Source organism: Atractosteus spatula, chromosome 6, assembly GCF_055471065.1.
Source record: "Atractosteus spatula isolate fAtrSpa1 chromosome 6, fAtrSpa1.hap1, whole genome shotgun sequence".
NCBI lineage: Eukaryota > Metazoa > Chordata > Actinopteri > Semionotiformes > Lepisosteidae > Atractosteus > Atractosteus spatula.
The window spans coordinates 9,156,061-9,172,335 of NC_142711.1; the positions used below are offsets into that span (position 1 = coordinate 9,156,061).

General features: G+C 39.6%; 1 protein-coding gene across 1 annotated transcript in view; it reads right to left on the bottom strand.

The window, feature by feature from the left end:
• Positions 1–16,275, bottom strand: part of cspp1a (centrosome and spindle pole associated protein 1a) — a 40,987-nt gene that overhangs the window by 12,976 nt on the left and 11,736 nt on the right. Inside the window, exons 6-17 of the mRNA XM_088919001.1 lie at positions 14,684–14,782; positions 11,335–11,723; positions 10,631–10,723; positions 10,327–10,428; positions 9,235–9,326; positions 7,028–7,124; positions 6,882–6,939; positions 4,349–4,692; positions 4,129–4,247; positions 3,105–3,204; positions 1,502–1,610; positions 113–260 (exon numbers count right to left, since the gene is read on the bottom strand). Coding sequence (XP_088775127.1) covers positions 113–260; positions 1,502–1,610; positions 3,105–3,204; positions 4,129–4,247; positions 4,349–4,692; positions 6,882–6,939; positions 7,028–7,124; positions 9,235–9,326; positions 10,327–10,428; positions 10,631–10,723; positions 11,335–11,723; positions 14,684–14,782 — 1,750 coding nt within the window. The remainder of the gene's footprint in view (positions 1–112; positions 261–1,501; positions 1,611–3,104; positions 3,205–4,128; positions 4,248–4,348; positions 4,693–6,881; positions 6,940–7,027; positions 7,125–9,234; positions 9,327–10,326; positions 10,429–10,630; positions 10,724–11,334; positions 11,724–14,683; positions 14,783–16,275) is intronic.

The window sequence follows — 16,275 nt, forward strand, 5'->3', positions numbered from 1 at the left end:
TTAAAAACCCAAATCTTTGGATCTGAATGGCACTCTGAGAGCTATAGCACATGTCCTCAAGGAGCTCAAAAGCGAATGCAATAGTGAAGAATGACAGAAGGAACTGACGTACTGATGAGGTTCCCCCGGTCGTCTTTGAGAGGAGCTCCCCCTCCTCCTCTGCCCCAGGGGTCATAGGCCTTCATCTCTGCCTCCAGCTTGGATTCATAGCGCTCTTTCTCTTCTTTCTCTCTCCTCTTGCGTTCCTGCTGCTCTTGGATCTGCAGTATAGATAGCTTAATAATGTCCTGCGCTTCTTAAAAACGTTCTCCAGCTGTTTTTACAGGTCTAGCAAAGAGGGTTATACCAGAAAGGACCACAGACGACAGCAGAACCTGTTTCTTTTTAAGGTTATGAGCTCTTGTATTTACATATTATATGCTACATAACTAATCTTAATCAGACATTTGAAGCTGGAAATCAAAATCTTTGACACATTGACTACTCTTGCTTAGTCTGTTAAATTTTGCACATCTGGCATACTTTACATTGAATCCGGAAGCTAGCAAATTAACATGAATACCTCAACACTAGTACCGATTACTTTCAATACAGAGGCAAGGTATTTGAATGTGCAACAAAACCTTTATTTAAGGAAGTTAAGGAGTTTTAATGTAGAAAGCACAGTGTTGACACTTTGTAAGTTTTATTTAAAACATTCTAGCCTTTTGCACTCAGAGCTGGTGAAGTGCCTTGTCCATGCAGAACAAAACTAAGTTGAACAAAGTGATCAGGACTGGTGGCAAGATTACTGGCACATCCTTGGACTCAATAACATGTCTAACGAAGCAACATATCATTAATCTTGCACATAAAATCCTAGATGACCTCTCTCAGCTACACATTTTAGAATATACTCTCCTGTACTCTGCAAGGAGGTACCAGATTCTCTGTATAAACACAAAGAAAGCATTTACTTAAGCTACACCTAAAAGCATTAAATTGTCAAACAATGGAAAAATTATTTGAAGGTTGTTGTTGTACTCTTTACATACTAATTGTCTGTTCTTTAATCTTTTGGTACTGGAAGAGTACTGATTGAGTAATGTTGTTAAATGTTGTCTTGCATTAAGTATTGTATTGTTGTTGTATTTTATTATTGTCATATATGTTATACCTTTATGAGCTCTTGATGGGCAAGAAATTCCCTTAGGGTTAATAAAGGTTAATTCAATTCAAGTTAGTTATATTATCTGTATGAAGATAAACAGATATTTATGTTAAACCAAGGACCTGACTACTTAGTTAAGACACCAGGATCTTGAAGTAAGCAGGAGTATTAATTCCTGACTAAATTACACTCTGGGTTTGCACAATTTGTCCTGCTTAACGTTCCCCTATTCACTCAAACTGTCAAAGTGATCTCTCACTTCACCTGATCTGCTGGCTGTTGGTAAATATTGGCTGAAAAGCACTAAAATCAATGCAAGGAGCTTACAAATGTATTTGTCTGATGCCCTACCTGTTGTTTCAGAGCCTCCTGGTAACTTAACATGCTGTCTTTCGGCTGTCTGGGCTTCTCCACTGGAAAAATGCCAATTCCAGATGTAGATTTACTTTGCCCTGTTAGTCTGGATTAAAAAAGAATGTATTTTTTTATTTCAAGACCACTAATCCAAAGGCAAGCAATAAAGGGTTTTCACAGCAATGGTATTTAGAGAAGAATTAAACAATCATGGTTATGTTTATGTACTTTTCACATACAATTTTAGCTGCATGTAAAATTATGTAGCCGATAACCCACCAAAAATAAGCTAACATCAACTCCATACCAAAATGACGCCATGGTTCAAGTGAAAGTAGTTGTGCAAAGTTGAAGTTATACTACAGTAAAATTCAAGTGCATCTGTGAATAAGAGTGAGGTCCATTTACTCAAACCCCTTTTCCACTTCACTAGGTACAAACTACACCTAGACAGCAGGAATCTTCTGAGACCTGAGACTTCTGACCCACATATAAAACAGTGATAAAATATGAACTTGCTTTTAAAGTACATTTGTGTTTCTGTGGGGTTTTTTTGTACAAGTGCACAGAATGTTACAGCCAGCATGCACTCAGTGTAGCAAGTAGAGGAGAAATAGATGGATTCCAAAAATGCTCCTATGTTAAGAACTGAAATGTAGCAGTAATAGTGACTCAGTCTAGCTTGGCTGATGCACTGTATCCCCAAGGAGTGAGACCTGATCTCGACTGATCTCATAAAACATCTACAAAAGAGATTTGACAGTGTCTGTCTGAACTTGAAGGAAAATGCCGCCCCCTGCTGGTCACAAGGGGAAACATCTCATCCTACAGACAAAGCACAGCAGGATAAATACAGGTATTAAACATATTCAATTAATAGAGGTCAGGAAGAAGGAGAAATGGAAGGACGTTTCTTGTCTTTCAGCTTCAGGAGTTACCATTATTTTAATGGACCTCACAAAGGATACACGCTAATGTCAGTAGTGGCATGACTGTATTTACACAGGAAAAGCAAGAATATTAAACCTGTCATCTGCTAAATAAAAAATGTTGTCAACTGCACAAAATCTGATACGTTTTACACCAAACAGGCACTCAAGAATGGCTCCAGAATAACGGCACTTCCTCAAACAGAATTCCCAAAGCAGTGACATGCAAGTGTCTGAGAACTGTCGAGGGTAGGGATTAGTCTGTCAGGGCTATCACCCGGCTATCAGTTCAAAGCTGTCCCTGCAGCTTTCTGGTCACATACATGAGCATGTAGGACATCAATGAGAAATGCTCCTCTCCTCTCAAAACACCGTGCCCCCCCCCCGGGGATAATAAAGGTTCCCTACTAAACCTCCAGTACTGGCATGAGGTGTCTGTGATGTGTTAAAACACAAGTGGCTTAAGAATGGGCGAATCAGAGGAGCCCGTCTACACTCCCTCATTGTGCAGTGTGGAGTCGCAGGGATTGTAGGCGGGAATCCAGATCGGACGGATAAAACAAAAATAACTGGCATTTCTATTTTTTTTATAATCCCAAGAAAACAAAATTATAAAATGTAATCTGCTAAAAAGACAATGAACTCTGGCCTCCTCGGAGAGCAACACTTACTGTGTTCCAGTCCCAAGTTGGCTTTGAGGGTTCAGCAGTTGTACCCCAGAATGAGGGTTCACTACAGGTATAGGCTGGACACCCAACGCCCCAGGTCCATCTGTAATTTTCAACACAGGAAAGCATTAGAGCCGCCTCTGAAATATACAGTCCCTCCTCAACAACACTGATGATTTTCAGACCGTAGTACTGCTTCTGTTCTCACTGAAAGCCTTGACCTACAAATAGTCCACCCATATACCTTTTTTTGAAGATGGGGGTGGACATTTTTAAGTGCACTCAGCGAACAGAGAATCTGGAACCAAAATAAGATACAATACTTTCTTTGATCTTGAAACCTTTAAATTAAATTAAAGCAGAAACAGGTGCACTGAAGAGTTCATTTTCAAAGATTCATCTGGCTTCTTACAGAGTCTATTTTCCATGCCCCCTTGGTCATAGAGATAAGAAGAGCTATTATGTGCAGGCAATTTTTTATTGTTCGTGTACACTGTTCTCATCCAGACAGAACAGACAAATGGAAAATCTTTTTTCCAATTTTTCAGCATTGGTCTGAAATAAATATATATGAATTTACAGCTCAGATTTATGTATAATTATCAAAGTGGAAACAGAACAGATACATAATGAATTCTGGTGTCTGCAGCATCCTAGCCAACTTCATTTGTAAACCTTTCTGTTAAAGCCTATGCATATATAACCACATCTGTATACATCAAACATACAGACTTTAAATGACTGCAGGCATGGAGACCCTGTCAGTCTTTACTGTGCACATAAACATAAAATCATTAATAAAGCCAAAAGCCTTAAAGTTAAAAGAAATATGTTCTCAATAAAATTAAGTACCCTCTCATTTAACAAAGCACTAGTTAGAAAACAAGGTCTAGAGAATGAATTTTACATCAATTTTAACTGCATTTCAAGTCAGTAGTACAAGTATTCACTACTGCTTAGGCAAACTGAAAAGAGCCCACTAATTATAGTGAACCTGAACTATTTTAAAGGGTGAAAAAGTGCTTACAATATGCCAGGCTGGGGTCCAGTGGGTTTCTAGCTCCATAGTAGTAATAGGCCTCATCATAAGGGGTTCTGTAAGTGTCCGTCAGCGTAGGGGGAGGAGGAGGAGGGACGCTTGCAATTCTGTAAAGCAAATTGATCAAGTCAGTCAGGTGAGAATTTAGTGTCATTGACAGTGATCTGAAAATATACACTAACAGTCTTGAGTGAAAAATGGATGCAACCTGGGTGCAACTATTTCTCCAAGAGTGCTGGGGATCCCTCTGTGAAACTCCTCACTGAGAGGAGCAGCTGCACCGCCTTGCAGCCCGGCAGCCCCAACGCCACCTCCTCCAGCAGACAGGGCCCCCAGGGCGGCGCTGTAGTCTAAGATGGGGGACTGGAAAGCGACCCGCGGCCTCTCAGGAGGGGCCCTCTCTTCGGTGTCAGGAGGGGCCTTTTCCTCACGAGGTCTCCGGCTTGTGTCAAGGCTGAATCCGTTCAGGCCCTGCCCTGGACGATAGGGGACGTCTCTCCTCTTGCTGTCGTAGTCTCGGCTCACAGCCCCAAACTGCTTGATTCGATCCGGCTGGGGGGAAGAATGTTATGACTGTTATTATTTGAAGGGGTTATGAAGGGAAACTTGGTTATCAAGGGTTCTGACCTCAGTTTCGATGTTCACTGAACAGAGGTGAAAGACTACCCAGCCTACCGGGGCACCCTCTAGAACTATTGCTCTCATCTTCATTTATAATGTAATTAATTATGGCAGCAGCAGAGTCCATTCTCAAGTTTACAAAAAGAAACTGCTTCCGTACTGATTAGGTGGAATGTAAACATGCAGCATTTCCATGACCAAAAACAAATGGCCAATAATAATTCTTAGGGTAAGTCACTGTCCAGATTTAAATCCAACTGAGCATGCACTTCCCATGCAGAATAAAAAAAAACTGAAGTCAGAACACCCCAGGAATAGGGTAGTACTCAAAGTGGCTGCAGGAAAGCACCTCAAATGATTATACAAACATTTGATGAGCTCAGGGCGCAGTCCCAGTACTTTGGAGAACACTGTCCTTCAGGTATTGTAACCTGTGGTGTACAGTCCGTTCACAGTTATTGTTAAGTGTTCATAAGATATCGCATTTGTTGGCCTTTAGTATTCTTAATGATCACAATAATATCACATATTTTGACCACAATAATTGAAGACGGTATAACAAGGCCTGATTTTCATGCCAAGCCTGATGAATAACCTACTGTATTTTAATCAATTCTATATAACAATAATAATTAAAATCACAGCAAATGTGCATTTAATTCTCATGCTCCATAGAGGGGGCAGCTTAAAGGTCATTCCAAAATCCAGTAAACTCCTCAACAATCAAGCCAAAGGCAAACATGCACAGTAAAAGGCCAAAAAGTAGAAATTACTCTGCTAAAAATGTATACCTGGAGCCTTTTCTGGACTTGGTCCTTGGTTTCAAAAATACCCTACCATATACGATGTCCAACAAACTCCACAGGGAATTTGTTCCCTTATTTCTGACTAAAAAAGCTCTTTAAAGGTTACCAAAAAAGGTCAACAAAGCTTACGAAGGTGATCAAGTGATGATGAACAGATGCAGGTGAGAATGACAACTGTATCAGACTCCTTAAATAGCAAACGGATTAGAGACTGCATGACATTTTGTGTGCTTAAAGTGTTGGAAACAATGTATTTTTTAAACTAAGGACTGTGAGCAGAAAAAAAGTCTAAATCAGCAAGCAGAACAGTCATAGGCAACCAATTAGCACTGGTTCTTAATGACCCAGTTGGAACAAAAGACATGAGATACAGTGGAACTGCAGGACCAGGACTGAGAAACCTCTTAAATGTACCAATAACTAACAAAACCAAAAAATGTTAAAAGGACCATGCAATGCACTTTACTTTTAAGTACTTTTACGTAGTTTCACTTATAATCTTGTCAGACAACCTGGGACATCTTAAATAAAAATTATACTGGCTAACGTATTCTCTACTAAACAGCACCTATAGCCAGTAATAGCATAGTAATCAATGTACTCTCTACTGATTTATATTTTTTGACAAATCCAATGGAAAAAGACCTCTACAAGCCAGAAGTCATCTCTGATATGGTGAGACAATTTATTCTGTCAGGCATCTTAAGTGTGGTGAATTTCAAACACTACATAGAAGCCTATATCACCAACAATTTTAAAAGTTACTGTTTTCTCTATACCCTTCAAAAAAACTAAAAAAAAGGAAAAAGTGAAATTCAACAGAAACAATTAACACGGATTTTCACATATCTGTAAAGTTAACTATTTCAAATTAATATTTCAAGAGCTTGCATCCTGAATATAAACAGACAACACAATGGGCTAATACGTGTTTGTAAGAAAGGTCTGAAAAGAAGGTTAAGAGCTATATTTGTCCATTAAATAGTAAAAAGATACAAAGGCAAGTTTACCTCTTCCTGGTCTTGCTAGAAAAACAAAAGCAAAGATGTCATCAAATTTCCTAATCTACAGGATGTTTTTTTAACCACTTAGTAGAATCCCCCACTTTATTCTTAGTCTTAATATTTAGATTTCAACAGCTCAGGCGCATAACATAACAGAACCAACAGATAGGAAAAAGAAAATTTAATACTTTAAAAATTATATCTCAAAATAAGACATAAATGTAGACATAAAAGGACTTAAGATGTTATCTTCTTTCCTCGTACTGAACTGTCTTTGTTGTAATGATCAGTTTAATTGCACAGTAGTTACCTGTTTCTCTGGGTCAGTGGCACCAGTAGCTGCAACTCTGAGCTCCAGTTCCTTTTCCCTGAATACAAGATAAAATTCGTCAAATACACTTAAAAATTCTAAAACCTTTTACCCAAAAGATACTCTTCAAGCAAAATGAAATGTACCTTATCTTGTTTCGTTGCTGCTCTGCCATCTGTGCCTGCAGCTCCTGTCTGTATCGCTCTTTTCGTTTCTGAAGAGCAAGATCTGCATCTGCAGCTCCTGTAGAAAATCCACAAGTCATCTTTGCTACACAATCCAAACTACCTTAAAGCCAGCTTTAGACAGAAATGAAGATTAAAGAAACTTCTGCTTTGCAAGTACGCACGTTTAATCTTTTACAACTCAAATGTAAAAAAATAATAATAATTTGCAAATTAAACATTATTTTATTACATTCCCATCTTGCGAAGTATAGGTAGCTCCTGATTTACATGGTTAATTTGCACTACTTCTTAATTAAGGACACATTAGTCCTTATTTTAACACGCCTTGGCGCAGCCAACAGGAGGCAACTCTATAACAGTATTCAAGACAACACATTGTAGAGGTCGCAGTGGCTGACCCCTGGGGCTGGGGGGTGGCTGACCTGCTTTACACCAGCAGCCATATCACCCCACAACTCACATCGGGCAGCCCACTGAAGCTCAGCAGGTGTGAGCCTGGTCAGTACCTGGATGAGAGACCCCTGGGAAAAACTAAGGCTGCTGCTGAAAGAGGTGTTAGTGGGGCCAGCAGGGGGCGCTCACCCTGCAGTCAGTGTGGGTCCTAATGCCCCAGTATAGTGACGGGGACACTATACTGTAAAAAGGCGCCGTCCTTCGGATGAGACATAAAACCGAGGTCCTGACTCTCTGTGGTCATTAAAAATCCCAGGGCGTTTCTCAAAAAGTAAAAGGTGTAACCCTGGCGTCCTGGCCAAATTTCCCATTGGTCCTTAATAATCATGGGATTTTTTTATTAGGAGGCCATCTATACACTGGCTTCATTACTCTGTTCTCTTCCCCACTGATAGCTGGTGTGTGGTGAGCGTTCTGGCGCACTATGGCTGCCGTTGCATCATCCAGGTGGGGCTGCACACTGGTGGTGGTGGAGGGGAGTCCCCATTACCTGCAAAGCGCTTTGAGTGGAGTGTCCAAAAAAAGCACTATATAAGTATAAGCAATTATAATTATCATTATTATTTACCACTCTCAGTTAGTTTGTGCTCAGGCCCCTATGTAAAAAGTTAAAGCGATCAGCATGCTGGAGGTTTAAAAATTATGTGACAATATGGTGTGCATACCCAGCTGTTACTTGGGTGGCAAACAGGTGCTCTTCCAGATACCATTCATCTCCCATTGTCTTACATTTACAATGTAAATCGTGAAAATGTCTTAACCATGCAAAAAATCTTTAAAATAACTAATAAAATATTTTTTTAAAACAAAGGCAAACAAAATCCTAAAAATTAATAAGAAATAAAACAGCCTGCTGCTTATAAGACTTTAATGCAAACAGCATTTGAAAGGTTCAGAGTAAGAGGACATAAAAGGCATTTTCCACACCGTTCACCACCCACCACAAACAGCCGTCCCTCCATAGTTTACATGAAATTGATCCGAGTTTAAAAATGAGTTTTAGCATTACTATACAACCATCTGACGCGAATGAATACATGGAATTGTTTGGGAGTTCAACACCGAGGTTGGAAGTGGACTAGGAATGCTTCACCCCTATTTACATGCATTCTTATGGGGAATTCGTTTTAGTTTAGTTATGAGTATACAACTACCTGCACGCACTTCTAATCTTTTACTACAATCTGGCCCTGAAACAGAAAGCTTTCAAAATTACTGCTAGTGATTTTACGCTATTTTCTATTTAAAAAAAACTGTATCAATTTAAATCAAAATGAAAGCAAAATGTGATTAAAGAGACAGTCTAACTGGCATAGAGGTACTTCACTTTTAATAACCTCTCGCATTCACTCCACCTGGGTTCTAAGAGAACCTGAGCAAACTGCATCAGTTAACCAATTTAATGGATTTAAAGGGTAACCACTTTTAAACAAACTGTAAATGACTCTTTATTAGGTCCCAACAAGACCACTGCTGTAAAAGAGCTGTTTGTCACAAACATCTCTGATATCAAGTCAGAGGATCACACAAATGATGAGGGGCTAAGGCAACAAAGGCAACTAAATTTATTCAAGTAAAAGAACTTGCTTCATACAATCATTTCAATCATTATCTTCCTAATACTGAAAAAATGCTTCGTTGTAATAAAGAGCAAGAGCATGCAGGGTATTATATATACGTTTCAATTAAACATTCAGTTTAAATGATCTTACCGATCATCAATCCTGTCGCAAACTCTGCTTCGTCTTTATGAGCAGCTGACTTTGATCTTTCACTGGGCTTGACAGGTGATGGTGCTTGCAGCCTGACATAAGATACACAGAAAAAGACTTTTCTTCAGCTGACACCGCTCAACTGTGCCTTATTCAACTTTATGAGACCTGTGTTTTCTAATTGTAGTGTGCCACTAATGGTCTTTCTCTCTCCTCTGTTCAATATACTCAGATCTAGTGACTACTTCATTACAGTCCATCACGCCATTTAGAGCACAGTGAAATAAATCTTCTGCCTGTACATACTGTATGCCCAGAATCCTCCAGTTAATTGAAGTCTGCCCGGCCACAAATCTCAAAGATCAATGAAATTAATTTAATACCATCAGAAACGTAGTTCTATTTCCTATCAGGATTTAGCCAGGCCTTTACGTTTCATGTGTCCTCTTTTAATTGTAGGCCCACTAATCTGCAAGTAAAGTTGTTTAAACATCCCAATATCTAGCTCTTAAAGCACATCTGATTAACTTTTTCCCCAAAACAGAGTATGAAGTCTGACTCATTTTAAAAATTTCAGTTTACAATGAATAATCTGCTCATTTTTGGATGATGTCTTCATAAAATGCTAAGGAATAAATTATCATACTAATTCAATTAAAGTCAGCAGAAAAAAGTTTGCAAACCATTCCTTCCCCCCCCCCCCAGTCAGACCAGTATTACTAGACATTAGTCGTGCCATTCTGACACCACTTTTAATCAAAGACACAAAACAGAACACTGCAGGAGGTCGATGATGCTTGATTTGCTTTGCAACTGAACTCAGAATATCTTACATATGTTCCTAGGATTAATACCAGGTAAACAGATCTTTATTCTCATAAACCTCTTCTATAGATCTGCTAAAGGCCTGACCCTTTCTTCTCCAAAAATGAAAGAGCAAATCTAATCAGGCAGTGAACATTATATTTTGTGCACCTCCTATATAGTTTTTAATTGATTTTTTTACAGAACTAACTTTAACAAAAGACAAACAAGAAAACAAAAAAGCAGAAGTATTATCAATATAAAGCCAGTGGAAAGAAATAACAGTACTTGGGTTTAGATGCAGCTGAAAGGGGTTTCCTATTCAACCTCTCCTTGTAATCTTCTTCATAAGCAATTGGAGCTTCTTTATCCCTTTTCTCCCTGTACACTCTGAAGGATAAACACAGTAATGAAATACATTAGCGACCCTGTTCATTTCGTAATTCAACAACATGCAGTAGTATCTTTGTTTATGAAAAGAATTGTCAAAATTGAACAGTACATACTATTATATAAAAAATAACTTACAAATCAGATACAGCATAATCCCTACAATTAAATAAAAAGCTACTTCATTACTTCATTAAAGCACCTGTTTTCATTTCTGTGTCGCTGAACATAGTGATCCATTTCTGGATAATCATCATAGTCATCAATTCTTCTGTCTCTGAGCCTTGGCATGTCTCTGGAAAAAGAGAAATTAGTGTTCTCACTAGTAGAAAAATACCATTTCATATCTAATGCATTTACATATGACTTTGTTTCATCCCAAAACACTTTACACATAGGAGGACGCTCATAACAGGGGAAGAAAAGAGAAATTCCCAGTTGAATTAAAAGTAAAATTTAAGCCAAGAGCAGAATTTAGCTAAGACACCATTATAATATTGCCAAGGTGATCATTAATGAGCAGGTAGTCAGGACCTCAGTTTAAGGTCTCATCCAAAGGAGGGCATGACCTACAGCACTTCAGGCAATTCTGTACACTGGGAAGAGAGGCACCTAGTGGTCAACTAACACCACCTACAGTAACAACCTGGTTTTCCTTTAGGTCTCCCAGCCCAGTAGTAACCAGGCTCAGCCTTGCACAGCTGCTGAGGTCTGATGGCAGGCAATACTTTTGTCCGTGACAAAAAATGTGAATATGAATTACAAGTCTAATATGGGGTTTAAAAGCTAAAGTCTGTATAAAGATAAAGAAAGATTCATGCAATGACAGCAAGACCCTAAGAAGTCTGCAATTCAGCAAAATGTAAGAAAGAATTGTGTAACATGTAAAGAGGTTTCAGTCAGTACCTCTCTGGTCTGTAGTAAACTCGGCGTTGCCTTTTCTCCACGATGCCAGGCTCTTCCCTCAGCTTGTGCCGTCTTCGCGCCTGGAGTTCGGGAGGCTCTTCATCGGAGTCGAGGTAGTGCTGAAAGTCCTCGTCGGAGCCGGGGTCGAGCCTGATGAGCCGGGGCCTCCTTTCCCGGATTTCGTGTTCCTCTTCCACGCGGCGGCTCCTGCCCTCCCCCTGCCTCCGGCCCCTCATCGGGGCCCCCAAGTCCTCCGTGAAGGTGGCAGCGTCTCTCCGCGGGGGGGGGTTCTCGCGCAGCACGGGGGCTCTCGGGCTCAGGTACACCTCGGGCAACATTTCAGGTGGGGCCTTCGGAGCACCAGCACGCTCGACATCTCTGTCCTCATCCTGCAGTCACACGTGAAGGACGAAACAGGATTACTGCTACAGATGGCTATGAAAACCAAGGGCTAGGTCTGGCACTTGCACTCCAGAATAATAATTGCCAGAATTTGCATAGTATTCATGATAATAATCCTATCACTTATATAGTACTTTTCTGGACACTCCACTCAAAGCACTTTACTACAGTTTAGTGGGGACGCCCCTCCACCACCACCAGTGTGCAGCCCCACCTGGATGATGTGACGGCAGCCATAGTGCACCAGTACACTCACCACACACCAGCTCTCATTGGGAAGGAGGACAGAGTGATGAAGCCAGTTCAGAGATGGGGATTATTAGGAGGCCATCACTGGTAAAGGCCAGGGGAAATTTGGCCAGGACACTGGGGTAACATCCAGACTCTTTTTGGGAAATGCCCCGGGATTTTTAATGATGACAGAGAGTCAGAACCACAGTTTTAATGTCTCGTCCAAAGGAATGTGCCATTTTACAGTGCAGTGTCCCCATCACTATACTGGGGCATTAGGACCCACACAGACCACAGGGTGAGCGCCCCCTACTGATCCCACTAACACCTCTTCCTGCAGCAACCTTAGCTTTCCCAGGAGGTCTCAGGTATGGGCCAGACTCACCTGCTGAGCCTGAGTGGGTTACCAGCTGTGGGTTGCAGGGTGATATATCTCATCACCCAAAGTATTTCACTGATAGGAGGGAACCCACTTAACTTACTCCTGACATGCAGTACCCATTTGGGGGATATCGAGCAATCAGAGTATACTGGAAAAACCTAAGCAAATTGAACGAAAACATACAAACTCCACATAGACTCAAACTCATAATCAAACTCACACTCAAGATATTGGAACTCGGAGGCACCAGTGACAAACACCACACCCGAACACCTCCAGAAATAAAGTTAAAATAGTGCGATAATAGGCTTTTCTCAGAATAATTCTACTATTTCCTATAAATTCTGTGCTTAACCGAAACCTGGCACAGACAAAACGATGGACTGCTGTTTAACCAACTAGCCCCCTTGGATATGGTTTGTTTGACCTTCTGAGTCTCTCAGGCAGAGGCGGGGTATCATTGTTATTTACAACCTTTTCTACAATTTAAGTCCTATTACTATACCACCACCCTCCTCTTATGAGTGTCTTGTTTTAAATGTTTCTATCCCCCAATCTACTATCATTGCTACAGTTTATAGACCACCCGAACCCAGTGAAGCCTTCTTAGGTGAGTTTGCTGATTTACTCTCATTTTTATGCCTAAAGTTTAAAAAGATCCTTATTCTAGGTGACTTCAATTTACACATTGACTCAAGGTCTTCCAGTCTAGCAAGAGACTTCCTTTCTCTATTGGGATGTTTTGATCTTACTCCTTTGTACTCCTACACATAAAGGACACACCCTAGATTTAATTATTGCAAATGACTCTTTTGTCTCCCACTGCTCTCCCCTTGATCTAGGCCTCTCTGACCACTTAGCTATTCTTTTCAATCTGGAATTACCTGTTTCTAACACCTCCCCCCCACGCTCTGTAAACTTCCGCAACTGGCGATCAATCGATCACTCAAGATTTACAAATTCTGTTCTGTCCTCCTTATCCTGTTTCTCTTCCTCTGACGCTCTAGAGGAAGAAATACAGTTACTTGACAGTGCTCTTTTATCTACCCTTGACACCTTTGCTCCTTTAAAAACTCGAACCATCTCCTTCTCTCGCCCTATCCCCTGGTACAACGATCATCTGCGATCCATGAAGGCAGCCTCTCGCAAACTTGAGCGTAGGTGGCCTCTTTCTGGCCTAAATGTACATTATCAGGCTTGGAGAGATTACTTGTCTGAATATAAGGTTACTATAGAGTCTGCTAGATCCACCTACTTCTCTCACATCATTGAAAATTACCATAACAACCCCAGACATCTCTTCTCCACCATCAACAGCTTGCTAAAGCCAAACTGCCCCACCACATTGCCTGCCTCATCACAACTTTGCAACACTTCTTAGATTTCTTTAGTTCCAAGATTGACAACATCCGGCATCACATTCTCTCCACTACGCATATCATTACCATACCTCCTCCCTCCTCATCCAACTTTTCTGGTTCCCTTCTTTCCAGTTTCTCTCTTCTTGAGTCAGCATCCCTCAATAAACTAGTTACACATATGAAACCCACCACTTACCTCACTGATCGCTGTCACTTTGTATCTCTTAATAGGCATAGGTCTGAAATTGGTCTTGTTAAGTCTGCCCAAGGATATTAGAGAGTCACCTTCTCTAAACTCATTCAAATCCAGACTCAAAACCCTCTTCTTCAGAAAAGCCTTTACTTAACTGGTTCCATTCTTCACCCCCCTGCTTTTCTTAGTACCACCATCCACAGTCTCCTCTATATATTGTAACTGTTTTATCCTGTGTATTCTTTTTATTTATTGTTGTTGTCATTCTGTAAAGCGCTTTGAGAAGCCACCTTTAAAGGCGCTATATAAAATAAAGTTTATTATAAATTAGAAAAAATTGGTTTTCTTATTGGATAAACATTGACAGTATTTTAATTATTGCAAAAAGAACAAATCTTGAATTTGAGTGAGAAAATGTGGTTTTGGAGCAGCAAGCTACTGAAATGGAGTTCAGACTTTCTTGCAAACATTTTAGAAGTTCACTTATATTTTGTATTCTTATCCTATATTACAATAAAACTATCAATAAATCAAGTTTGGAAAGTGAAATGGATCAAAATATGGAAACAATTAATGGTAAGGCAATTAATATCTCAGCCTCAAGAAAATGTAGCCTCAAGCCACATAACAACCTCAAAAAAGTAACTGTAATAAAGTACACCTAAAGTGTTAATCCTGACATGTCAAATCAAATGTCATTACATGTCAAATCAAAGTATGAATTCATGAATAAAACTGCAACCTTCATTCTGAAACTCAGAAAGATACCCATGAGATTACCTGCGACAAGTCCTTTGCTTCTCGCTTCAACTTGCCGTGCTCCTGCTGTCCCCTGAGAAACTGATTATACTCCTTGTTTCTTTCACTTCTCAATCGGTCCTGCAACAGAGGACAAACAAGGACATAATTTCTGAGGCTAAAATGTTACAGAAAATAAAATCAATAATCTAACTCTTGCAATCTGCAACCAATTGATTTTGAAATAAAAAACTCTTGTAACCAGCTTTATTTAATCAGGATAAAAGCATTCAAGACAAAATGGACATCAAAATTCACTCTTTCCATACCTTTAACCAGGATTTGACAGGAATGCTCATTAAGCATTTCTCATGGTCAGGAAAAAGTTTCACATTTAAGGAAAAGGTTTGTCACTATGCTTTTCAAAAATGATAAACTCCAAGCTCTAGGCCACTTTGTAATTATTAGAGTACCATTCCAACTCAGGCTGTATTTTGTTTTTCACTGAATGAAATTAAACCTTATTAGAATTAACCTGTAAAAATCATTAAAAAGCCCAAATGAAAAACTCTAGATTTAGCTCACTCTTACCTTAAAAGCAGGAGTATAAACTATAGTTAAAATCAATGCAAAACAGCTGCTATGTTACGTATGTCAAATCCTCAATAAAATGATAGAGGCAAAATAACACTACATTTCAGTGATTTAGCAAAACTAAAGAGTTGAATGAGCACCATGTAAGGTACAATCTGTTCACCTCTGTAATAATTTCATATACAGTAGCCTAGATAGATGTACACTGAAACCGTTGCTCAGTTACAGGCTTTCACAAACTCATCTGAGTGTTTGCTTACAACTCCCCTGACAAACAAACTTTATTAATATGACGGCTTCTACTCTAAAGCAAGCAACATCTTCTTTCATTTGCATTTATATCTGTGCCTCCATACATACAGCATAAGAAAAACTACTCCCTGTTTCATTTAATATTTACAATCCTGCTATTGCACTTTTCAAAACAAAACCACAGCTGATTATGGTTTGAGTCAACTACTCCTTGCGATTTGAAAAAAAGCTGTGAATTAGTACACTAACATAGTCAATTTTAGGATTTACTAAACACATTGTACATGGACCCAGCCAGGCTGAAAGAGCTGATGAGTGGCATAAAGTCAAGTCCTGTGTCCAGGGACTAAGCTTCAGGAAATCCTGCTCGTAACCAAGGAATTAACGCAAAAAATTATAAGAGTCTCTTAGCAATGGACTACCTTGACATTTTTGAAGGTGATACCATCAGTTCTTTCAAAAACAGGTGAATGAGATCAGGTGAAACCAGCTACAGTGTCCTCCGAATGTAGCAAGTCAAACCTTATTTGTGATTTACAGTCAATCAATTTGTACTCGTGATCATGCGATTAATGAACAATAAGTACAATATAATATTTTATTTTTGGTCATTGCAAATATAAATATCTATATATAGCCTATACATATGCAGTAATATATGCTAACAGGTCTTGGAACGCACATGTTGACTTTATTTACTTTCTTTGCAGGTTATAGGATTTTGGTGCCAGTAGTCAGATTCTGTCCATATTTTTCAGTTCCCTGGCGCAAAGTCTCATGGAATAACC